Source organism: Bison bison, unplaced genomic scaffold, assembly GCF_000754665.1.
Source record: "Bison bison bison isolate TAMUID 2011002044 unplaced genomic scaffold, Bison_UMD1.0 scf7180017864295, whole genome shotgun sequence".
NCBI classification, from domain to species: Eukaryota; Metazoa; Chordata; class Mammalia; order Artiodactyla; family Bovidae; genus Bison; species Bison bison.
Genome location: NW_011494867.1, coordinates 7,122,200 through 7,134,305, shown reverse-complemented (window position 1 = coordinate 7,134,305; position 12,106 = coordinate 7,122,200). Strand labels below are relative to the sequence as shown.

The 12,106-nt window shown below is 39.5% G+C and overlaps 2 protein-coding genes across 2 annotated transcripts in view; both read left to right on the top strand.

The window, feature by feature from the left end:
* The window catches only part of GCSH (glycine cleavage system protein H (aminomethyl carrier)), a 12,391-nt gene extending 5,296 nt beyond the window's left edge, over nt 1-7,095 (top strand). The window contains exons 4-5 of the mRNA XM_010850792.1: nt 4,886-5,017; nt 5,766-7,095. Coding sequence (XP_010849094.1) covers nt 4,886-5,017; nt 5,766-5,863 — 230 coding nt within the window. The 3' untranslated portion in view covers nt 5,864-7,095. The remainder of the gene's footprint in view (nt 1-4,885; nt 5,018-5,765) is intronic.
* Nucleotides 7,096-11,024: 3,929 nt separating this feature from the next.
* Nucleotides 11,025-12,106, top strand: part of LOC104996512 (chromosome unknown open reading frame, human C16orf46) — a 10,788-nt gene continuing 9,706 nt past the window's right edge. The window contains exon 1 of the mRNA XM_010850794.1: nt 11,025-11,283. The gene's annotated coding sequence lies outside the window, so the exon portion shown is untranslated. The remainder of the gene's footprint in view (nt 11,284-12,106) is intronic.

The window sequence follows — 12,106 nt, the reverse complement described above, 5'->3', positions numbered from 1 at the left end:
TCTTCCAGGCAAGAATCTTGGAGTGGGTTGCCATTCCTCCTCTTCCTGACCCAGGCATGGAACTCATGTCTCCTGCATTGGCAGGTGGATTCTTTACCATGGAGATTAGTACTTGATAAATGTCAAGCAGTAAAACCACATGTTATTCATGGGCTCCTTTACATGTATAAGATACTGCTAGAGAATTTAAGTATCTGTTTTCTAATATCTTTGACAATATTGGCCATATCTTTTTCTGCTTAAACTTTCCCTATCATTTATCTTGTTTAAACTTTTTTTTTTTATCTGTACATCAGTTGTTTTCTTTTTTATGCTTAATTAAAAAATTTCCATAAATAAAAATATGTTGAGTAACCTCCTTAAACTAATGAATGCTTTAAACTTTCTGCCAAAGGTGTTTTTTTAAATTGATATGAAATTTATATATGGTGAAAATGCCTAGATTAGATCTAGGCATTAACTATATACTCTTAACTGTATAATCCAAACAGTTCTGATAAACGATAATCTCTTCTCTGATTTCTATCACCATAGATTACTTCTGTCTGTTCTTTAACTTCATTTAAAAGGAATCGGACAATATTATGCCTAGTCTCTTTTGTCTACCATCATGAGTTTGAGATACATTCATATTAAGTGCTCAGTAATTTGCTTTTTATGCCAGCGGTGTCCCATTGTGTTTGCTGAAGTTGTTATACCATTTGTATTCTCACCAACAGTATCAGAGTTCCATGTACAACATATCTCATTGTGGTTTTAACGTGCATTTCCCTAGTGACAGATTACTTACCTTTCCATGTGCTTTTTGCCACTCACATCTTTGTGAAGTCTCTAGTCTATCTTTTTTACCATTGATTTTAGGCATCTTTTATAAATTCTAGATACAAAACCTTTTTCAGATATGTATTTTATGAATATTTTGTCATATTTATGTATAAAACATTGTGTTTTCTCTAAGATATCTTTGTCTGTCTTCATAGTTCCCAGATTATATACCCCAGTAACATGAGGTGCTGTGGGATATTTTTAATTTTTAACATCTGTTGGACACAGCACAAACTAAGAATCAGTGAAGTTAACAATTGCAATATTGAATCTTACTCTTATTACTTTGGGTAATGTATCTTTGAAGCAAGTACTCCACAGTTGGTGTGGAACATGAGGTTGGGCATTGGTTGATATGACCTGATTCCCTGATGGAGAACTTATACAATATGCAGCAGACACACTTATATCTGTAAATTGTAATTAAGAATGAAAATTCTATTTTTGTTCAATTGCTGTATTTTTTTTTAAATTGCTACTCAGTTGTTAGGATATAAAAACCTTCTAAGTAGCTTGGACCTGACCTCTTAATAAATTGAAATGTTAGGTATTTGTTTTGGTCTAGGAGAAGGCAGTGGCAACCCACTGCAGTACTCTTACCTGGAAAATCCCATGGACAGAGGAGCCTGGTAGGCTGCAGTCCATGGGGTCGCTAGGAGTCAGACACGACTTCACTTTCACGCATTGGAGAAGGAAATGGCAACCCACTCCAGTGTTCTTGCCTGTAGAATCCCAGGGACGGGGGAGCCTGGTGGGCTGTCGTCTATGGGGTCGCACAGAGTCGGACACTACTGAAGTGACTTAGCAGCAGCAGCAGCAGCAGCAGTTACCACGAAATCCCCACCAAGGGCACTATGAACTGAGAAAGGGCACGGTATGGGCAACTCAGGTCCATACCAAGGTTCACAGAGATTGAACATTTCATTATTAGGTATATTTAGCTGTGGGAGTTTTCAAAGATGCCCACTATCAGATGAAGCAGTTCCCTTCTATATCTAGTTTGCCGAGATTATCATTTGTGGATGTTGAATGTTTGTTGAATTTTCTCCATCTGTTGACATGTTTGAAGGGTTTTTCTTGTTTATGTGATGAATGATGATTCATTTTTGAATGTTAAACATTCATTTTGACTGTTTAACCAACCTTGGATTCCTGGTAATCATTGTGTAAGAATTGTTTTTTTATGGTGGATTCATGTTGATGTATGGCAAAACCAATACAATACTGTAAAGTAATTAACCTCCAATTAAAATAAATTTATATTATAAAAATAAAAATATTAAAAATAAAAAAGAATGTTTTTTAAAAAATGTACTGTTGATTTGCTGTTTTTTACATTATGTTCATGAGAGATACTGGTCTTTTCTTAAAATGGCTTTGTCAAATTTTGGAATTTGTTCTATCTGCCACATAAAATAAGTTTAGAAATATTTCCATCTGTTTTTCTGAAAGAATGTGCATCAGTCTTGATAGCTCTTCATCAATTTTATCAATCTCTTGAAAGAATTTCTACTGTGTAGAATTCATTTCTACTATGCTAAATTTTCTGTTTTCCATTTCATTTATTTTTTCATGGCTTTATTTTCTTCCTCCAACTTAATGTTTTCTCGCTTCTGGAAATTTGTGGGTTTGTTGGTTTCCACAGTTTTTCTTAAATTGACTTTTTATCTGTACTGTAAAATGCCATCTCCCTTGCAATGAGTGGCAGCTAAAATCTAGTTTGATGCTTTTTTTTTGTTGGTTGTGCTGGTTATTTGTTGTTGTAAGGACTTTTGTCTAGTTGTGGGTAGCAGGGGCTGTCCTCTAGCTGGAGTACACAGGCTTGCCATTCCAGGGCTTCTCTTGTTGCGAAGCATGGGCTCTAGGTGTGTGGGCTTCAGTAGTTGTGGCTCATGAGCTCAGTAGTTGCAGCACACAGGCTTAGTTGCTCCACAGCATGTGGGAGTCTTTCTGGATCAGGGACTGAACCCATGACCCCTGCAGGCAGGTTCTTAACCATTGGACCACCAGGAAGTCCCTAAAAATCATTTTTTTTTTTTTTTAAGAATCAAAAGTGTCATCTCTTCTTTCGAATGTTGCCTCTTCTCTCTAAACTGCCTTCTTTTGTTCATTTTCTAGTATCTTTAGAAGCCAGGTCATTTATTTTAAGATGTTATTTTTAAATAAAACCTAAAGATATTACCATTACCTCTGTTTGATTGACTACACTAAAGCCTTTGAGTGTGTGGATCATAACAAACTGTGAAGAGCTCTTAAAGAGATGAGAATACCATACCATCTTACCTGTCTCCTCAGAAACCTGTATGCAGGTCAAGAAGCAACAGTTAGAACCCTATATGGATCAACTGATTGGTTCAAGATTGAGAAAGGAGTAGGACAGGGCTGTCTACTGTCACTCTGTCTAACTAACCTATACACTGAGCACATCATGAGAAATGCTGGGCTAGACGAGTTACAAGCTGGCATCAAGATAGGTGGGAAAGGGACTTTCCTGGTGGTCTAGTGGCTAAGACTCTGCTCCCTAATGCAGGGGGCCTGGGTCTGATCCCTGGTCAAGTAAAGTAGATCCCATATGCTACAACTAAGAGCCTGCATGCTGCAACTAAAGATCCTGCGTACTGCACCTAACACCCAGTTCAGTCAAAAAAAAAAAAAGATAGATGGGAGAAACATCAACCTCAGATATGCAGATGATACCACTCTAAATGGCAGAAAGCAAAGAGGAATTAAAGAGCTTCTTAGTGACAGTGAAGGAGGAAAGTGAAAAAGCTGGCTTGAAACTCAACACTGAAAACTAAGATCATGGCATCTGGTCCCATTACTTCATGGCAGATAGAAGGGGAAAAGGTGAAAGTAGTGACAGATCTCTTCTTCTTGGGCTCTAAAAATCACTGCAGATGGTGACTGCAGCCATGAAATCAGAAGACGATTGCTTCTTGGCAGGAAAGCTATGACAAACCTAGACAGTGTGTTGAAAAGCAGAGTCAATATTCTGCCAACAAAGGTCTGTATAGTCAAGGCTATGGCCTTCCCAGTGGTCATGTAAGGTCGTCAGAGATGACTGTAAAGAAGGCAGAACTCCAAAGAATTGCCTTCAAACTACGGTGCTGGAGAAGACTCCTGAAAGTCCCTTGGACAGCAAGGAGATCAAACCAGTCAATCTTGAGGGAAATCATCAACCCTGAATATTGATTGGAAGAACTGATGGTGAAGCTGAAGCTTCAGTATTTTGATCATCTGATGCGAAGAGCTGACTCATTAGAAAAGACCCTGATGCTGGGAAAGATTGAGGGCAGAAGAATAGGGTGTCAGAGGATAAGATGTCTGGATGGCATCATGAATGCAATGGACATGAACTCAGGCAAACTTCAGGAGATGGTGAGGGACAGGGAGGCCTGGTGCACTGCAGTCCATGGGGTTGCAGAGTCGGACATGACAGGGTGACTGAACAAAAGATATTATTTCCTTCTAAGCACTACTTTAGCTCTACCCCCACAAACTGGTATGTTACATTCACATTCAGTTCAGATCAATTTTCGATGGTCTTTCTTCATGTTCATTGATCCTTTCTTCTGTATCCAGTCAACTCTTAGTGCCATCTAGTGAATATTTTATTTTAGATAGGCCTTCCAGTTCTAGAATGTCCATTTTTAAAATTATTAGTTTTTTGCAGGTATTCCCCCAAACATTGACTCACTGTGATTTTATAACATGTTTTGAGATTCTCTGCTAATTCCAATATGTGGGTCTGTGGAACATTTTGAGATCTTTATACTGACTACTTTTCCACTTTGGCAGGCCCATACTCAATCCTCTGACCCCTTGAGCAAATAAGACTATGGTTTTTCACTTGTTCTAGTTACACTGTGCTGTTTGGATGGGGCAGTGTTGTCAGGCTACAAATTGTATAAATGAAGATCTTGCATGACAAAACCTATGGTTTTATTTAAAGATATTTAGATCTTTTTATCATGACTATAGAGGTGATCACTTTTCTCTATTTTGTATTTTGGGATCACTAACTTGACATTTCATATTTTCTTTAATTTTCTCAATTTAGAGGAGTTTGGTGCTTTGGAAAGTGTGAAAGCTGCTAGTGAACTCTATTCTCCTCTATCAGGAGAAGTAACTGAAATTAATAAAGCTCTAGCAGAAAATCCAGGACTTGTCAACAAGTCTTGTTACGAAGACGGTAAGTTGTTGGTGAAAATTTTTTTAAGGATTGTTTGCTGCAGTTAACATTTAATCTAGACTATAAAGCAATCTTTAACTGATTGTGATTTCTTTTTGTACTTCTTGGTATTATAATAAAGACATTCTGCTTTAAAAAGAAAAAACACAGGTTAGGTTATATTTTAGATCTCTGTCAATAAAAGCATTGCCTAATTTTATAGGGTTCTTAGTATTGTAGTTGTAGACTCATTATAAACTTCAAAGTACTTACCTCTTCAGTCATAAAGCATTAATCACATTTTGTGGTAAAGGTGGTTAGTAATTATTGCATTCAGTTTTCTCATATTTTCATCTTCATAATAATGTAGTAAGGTAAACTAGTAGTAGTTTTTTCCCTTTCATAGATGAAATTCTCAAAGGATTTCTTTGGTAAGGTCAAACAGCCAATAAAATGCAAAATTAGCATTAAGTTGTAGTTTTCTATTTCCTATCGCCTGCTTCTCTCTTCTAATGCTTTCTAATGCCATTAATTTCAGTAGTTCCAGTGTTGGTGTTCTTTATTTTATATACCTGTATATTTGGATCCCTGTGTAAAGTTGTTAATGCTTATTAACTACAACCTAAGGTTTCTTAATCCATGATGGTACAATTTCTTCTGGTTCTTTATCATTATTATATGTAAGAAATATTAATTCTTAAGGTTAAAATTTATGTGACTTTCTCTTTTAAAAGGTGATTTGGAATATGATACATTTTTTTGGTTGCAGGTTGGCTGATCAAGATGACATTCAGTAACCCTTCAGAACTAGATGAACTAATGAGTGAAGAAGCATATGAGAAATACATAAAATCTATTGAGGAGTGAAACTGGAACCCCTAAATAAACTACTTTGAAACAACTTAATCTAGCATAGTTGTCTTAAATTAGTGGTAGATAGATATTTAGAAAGCAACTTTTAGCAAAAGAAACTACTTGTAACAATGTTTCCTGAAGAAAATACCCCTTAACTTTCTAATGACTTCAGATAAACACTGCATCTTTTTCCACAGCATCCTGTGATTTTTAGGCTAGGCTCCAGTTATAATATTCAGAATTCCTGAAATTATCTCTGGTAAAACTAATTACAAAAATTATGTAATTCAAGGATAACATGGTTATCTTAAACCTTATATGACTTGTAACTTGCTTACAGCTATCCTTGGATTTGGGTCAAATTATCTTTCCACTAGAAATAACTGCCAGTGGAGAAAAGTTTGTTAGTTGTATAGTGTCCAGTGAAGAATATTACTATCTTAATTTTGCAATACACTGTGTTTGCTGGTGCTATTTTTATACAGTGAAGCAACAGCCTTGCAGGAGAATAAACAATTTAATAATAAAATATTCAACTTCTTAATCATGTATTTTGTTCTGCTGTTAATATTTCATAGTATGTTTCCTAGTATTTATAAAGATGCTAATTTTAACTTATGGGAAGTCTTTTTTTTTTTTAAAGGAAATTTAAGTCCTGACAATGAGAAAGTTCCAAGAAAATGTTTCCTTTTAGTCACAAACCTGGCTTTTCTTAAGCAAAGATCTAGTTGCCTGATAACATCAAGTACTATTTTTTGATTATCTTTAATGTATTGAAAAAGAAATCACTGACCTTGTTTTTCTGTCATGCTAAATTAGAAGAGTGGAGTAAAAACAAGAAAAGGTGAAATTGTGACCAGCCTAGCACATGACAACCTTAAGAAAGCTAAGCCACATAAGTAATGGGAATAGAAGTGGACACAGTGAAACTTGTGGCCAACATAGCATACACTAAGAACAAACTCTTCTATCATTTTCCCAATACTGGAGGAGAAAGCAAGTATTTAGGGATTACTGTCTTCTGATAAATAAAGAGCAAACACGAGAACATAGAGTATGTAGATAGATAAGTAACATACAAGCCTTTCCTGTTCCTCTGCAAAATGGATGCATTCTTTCCAGGACTGAGCCAGTAGCCCTATCACTGCTGAGCTGTCTGTTAATAATCTATTTCCTTTGGAACTAGAAATGGATAAGTAATAATTGCTCATCTTAGTCTAAATAATTAAATTGTTTTAAAGGTGCTCTTTTGTATTACCTTCTTTGGTCTTTACAATAGCCAGAGCTCGGTAGGGCATATCCATAACTACAACCATTTCACAGATGAGGTGATGGAAAGGATAAAAGCTGGAAGTTATGGTTAGGGTTTTCACATTTCCTGATTCACTATCAGTTCCTTTACAAATATATGTTACTATAAAAATACAAGGGAATTCCCTGGAGATCCAGTGGTTAGGACTCTTTCAGTATGCAATGAAAGTTAGGCACTTTAATTGCTGGGGCCCAGGTTCAATCCCTGGTTGGGGAACTAAGACTGCACAACATGTGTGACGTAGCCAAATATATATATTTAAATGGGAATCTAGTCAAAGCTTTGGTTTTTCCAGTAGTCATGTATGGATATGAGACTTGGACCATAAAGAAAGCTGAGTGCTGAAGAACTGTGGTGTTGGAGAAGGCTCTTGAGAGTCCCTTGGATTGCAAGGAGATCCAACCAGTCTATCCTAGAGGAAATCAGTCCTGATTATATTCATTGGAAGGACTGATGGAGAAGCTCCAATACTTTGGCCACATGATGCGAAGAACTGACTCATTGGAAAAGACCCTGATGCTGGGAAAGATTGAAGGCAGGAGGAGAAGGGGGCGACAGAGGATGAGATGGTTGGATGGCATCACTGACTCGAAGGACATGAGTTTGAGCAAGCTCCAAGAGTTGGTGATGGACAGGGAAGCCTGGCGTGCTGCAATGCATGGGGTCAAAAGAGTTGGATACAGCTGAATGACTGAACTGAACTGGGAGTCTGATGGGGGAAGGGGATGGGATCAAAGAACAGCTATCACAACTTGGTCTTTCACAGTTTAGAATATAGAGCCAATTCAATTCTGTTATAGTGCTGCTGAAAATAATAGGTGTTGAATGGCCCTTCAAATGGACTAAATCAACAAAGAATTCAGTTTCTCAGACCTCATTCCTTTGAATCATTTTGGTCTTAATAGAGAAGCTTAACCTATGTTTTGAATAATACTCTCTAATTAAAACTCAAGAAATGAAACCGATAACCCTGAAGGTTAAATTTCTTTTTTTTTTTCATTTCCCCGAAGTTGACAGCCTTAAGTTTTAATAAAGAAACCACTAGAGGGCTCGCTATAGGCGTGCTAGTATGAAAATGAGGCTGGTACGTCAGATCACCTCAGCATAATCAACTTCAGAATTTTTCTGAATTTCTGCAGTTTTGGGCTGCTAACATGTCAGGGTACCACCCACTTTCGGTTTTTAAAAATATGCTAAGTATATAACTTATTACTCAACAATCACTGTATTATTTCAGACCTAATCATACATCTATATTTGTGATGAACTTTTTTCTTACCAGCAACATGGTTTTACTATTGACTACTTCCTCCACCCGTTTTAAGTGGACTTTTTTTTTTTTTAGGGTTAGATATAGGTTCAAAACTGAATGGAAAGCTTCTGTATACCTCCTGCCACCATTTTGGTGTTTTTAAAACACCCCTTTGCCAACTCTGAGATCTTATTCTACAAGAACTTTTGTATCTTGATTCCATCTCTACTTCGGCATTTTATAAACATGACTAGCTAAACGCACTTATCCATTTGTTTCTGCTCAGTCATGCTATCAAACTTCTACTTGCTAGGCCTCAGTGGTGATTACAAGCCTTTAAAAGGGGTATGCAGGCATAATTAGTGTGAAGCTCATCAGTTGCCACATCTTCCAACTTCCACATGTACTTAGGGCAAGGTGCTTTCAGTCAACATGTTTAATTAACAGTCATTTAAGAAATCTTAGTTAAAAGACTTTTGGTATACTTCCCAGAAACTGAGAATATAGTTTTAATGCGTGGGGTAACAAATCCTGCTAGTCAGGTGGTTTCAAATTTTCCATTTTCAACAGAACTCGAGGTCCTTCCTAACCAAACTGTCTGCTGAAGTTAAGAGATATGGCAATGACAAAATCCCTTTCATGTGTGTCTTCCTATGAACAAGTTATTTCACTCAGCTTACATCTATGAAAAAAAATGAATAAAATTGAGACTGAATCTCTCATTCTGGTAATATGTAATATTTTCCTATAGATACATGAATTGATGAGAGAACAGCCCCGTATTTTGTACACTGTCAGTAACATCTTTTGTTTACTATTTGTAAACACAAGGAATACACTCCTATTATTTGCTGAGTAGAAATAAAGGTGATTACGTATCTGAAAACAAATTTAGTTGTTTTAGCTTTACAGTCTTAGGAAAATTTTTTAAATTTCATTTTCAAATTATATTTTTGTGTTATGTTAGGATGAAATTATGTGGATAAAATAAAAATACAGTTATGAATTTAAGGGGAAAAATCAAAAGAAAAATTTGCATTTTTTTCTTTCACTTTATATAGTTTTTTCCTTTACAATTAAAAAAGTATATATAGAATGCTTCACAAACTTGCATGTCATCCTTGCGCAGTGACCACACTAATATCTCTATTATTCCAATTTTAGCATATGTGCTGCCAAAGTGAGCACAAAATTATCCATTTTTTTCATGTATTTTGATCATCTGGATGTTACATCCTTTAACATTTATGATTGGGAACTTCCTGATGTCCCAGTGGTTATGATTCTGGGCTTTCACTGCAGGGGCCCAGGTTCAATCCCTGGTTTAAAGAAGTGATATTCCATGTGGGTCAGTCACGTAAAAAAGAAAATATAATTGAAAACTTTATGTTTTAACACAAAAAATGTGGAATGAGGCATGCAGTTTTGCATAGTTCTTAGAAGTATGCAGAAATACTATTAATTACAGGTTATAAAATACAAAAGATCCAAAAGTATATTTTTAGTTAAAGAATACCTTAATAAGTAATCATATTCTAGAAAAGTATGTTGTTCTAAGGTCTTAGAATGTCGTATTTATATCATAAAAATGGTCTTTCCATACAATTGATAGGCTTTGTAATTAATATAGTGTATGTCAATCACCTTGGACTCTTTTGAGACCCCATGGGCTGTAGCCTGCCAAGCTCCTCTGTCCATGGAATTTTACTAGGCAAGAATACTGGAGTGGGTTGCCATTTCCTTCTCAAGGGGCTCTTTCCAAACCCAGGGATCGAACAGGGTCTCCTGCACTGCAGACAGACTCTTTACCATCTTAGTCATCAGGGTAGCCCAAACAGCTTTTAATCACAGTGGTATAAAAGGCTGATATTTCTCAAGCAGTAACAGTTACACTTTTAAAAGCAGAAAGGCTTTGGAACCAGAACTGAACCACCATGAATGCCTGATTTGGGGCAGTTTCCCATTCCTGGCTGCACCTTGGGATGCTCGAAAGTACTGGCACCAAAAGTGGGAGAGGAGTAGAAGGGGACCTTCCACTGAGTTCCTCAGCTGATTTAACGACGTGGGGCTATTTTTGACATCTGTAGAAAATATGCCAACGCCCACTTCACAGGTTGCACTACTACAAGACTTGGGTTCAAACTAGTCCCGCCCAGTCAAGTAAGCGGCTTAAACGCCGACTGTTAAGTTTCTGGCCTGTACCGCCCCGGCACAGTCCTTATGTGGGGAAGGGCAATTTGGGGACAGTTGGCAAAATCTGGGGACAATTTCGTTCATCTGGTACCTCGTGGGTAGAGGCCAGGGATGCTACTATCCACCCGTCATCACAGAACCAACCGCGCCACGAGCAACGGTGCTGAGGGCGAGACCCTGGCTCTCTGAGGGGAAGCTGAGTCCTCGTTTTCTAACTCCAAGGCCTGACGGGCGCCTAAGGGGACACAGTACCTCGCCATGTGACCTCCCGCGCGCTCACGAGTTGTGAGCGCCTCACGCGCCGGTGGAAGGTTTGCGGGCGCGCACAGGCTGTCGGGAGCACGCGCCAACCGCGGTCAGTCAGAGCCGCTTCCCGCGCTGAGCTTTGTTGCGCGAGGCGAAAATACGTCACTTCCGCCGCGAATCCCCTCCCTCCCCCTCCAGGGACCGCCCATCGCCCCGCCCCCAGCGCGTCTGTAACGCAGGGCAACCGCCCCTGTAGCCCGCCGGCGGGGACTAACCTGCCCGGGTCCTTCCACCCCGCTGGCCCCTCAGGAGGGTGTGAGCGGCCGGGCCGCTTCCCCGCCTCCGGGTCGAGGCCCCAGACTGCTCCACCGGCGGCAGAGCGAGACGCCTTGCCCAGTTGGGAAGGGAGCTGCCTTCTGAGGCGGGGAGGTAAAAGGAAGAGGAGAAGCTGGGCCTGAAGAGGAGTGGGCAGGGCCTGGGGGGGAGGGGTGCGGAGTGGGTGGGGCAGTGGGAGGAGCCGCTGAAAGGGCGGAGCCCTATGAGAGAGCGGCCCTTGGAGGAAGGGGTAGGGTTGGTGGGGGCGCCTCGCTGGAGGGCATAGCTATTGAAAGAAGGGGAGGCATCTTTTGTGGCCAGGTAGGATGCTGGAGGAAGGGAAGGGCCGAGAGGAGGAAGAAAGAAAGGTCTTGGAAGAAGGGTAGGGAGCCACGCTGTCAAGTGCCTGGGCTTTTGGAAACAGGTGGCAAGAGTTGCGTGTTTGAAGACTTGAATTTTCCTGTACATTGTATGCTGTGTGAGAGCTGGGAAGACTGGGGTTGCTTTACCATTTTACTACCCTTGCTAGGCAGAAGGAGAAGCGGGTGGCAGAGGATGGGATGGTCAAATAGCAACGACTACTCCATGGACATGAAAAGACCTCTGATGCTGGGAAAGATCGAAGGCAGGAGAAGGGGAGACAGAGGATGAGATGGTTGGATGGTATCACCGACTCGATGGACATGAGTTTGAGTAAACCACGGGAGTTGGTGATGGACAGGGAGGCCCGGAATACTGCAGTCCACGGGGTTGCAAAGAGTCGGACACGACTGAGCAACTGAACTGAACTGGGAGATAGTGGAGCGCGGAGGAGCCTGGCATGCTGCAGTCTATGGAGGGGTCACAAAGAGTCGACAGGACTTAGCAACTGAACAACCACCACCAGTGCTAATGAACACTTAATGAGTAATGAATGTGACTGGAAAAAGCAGAAGAG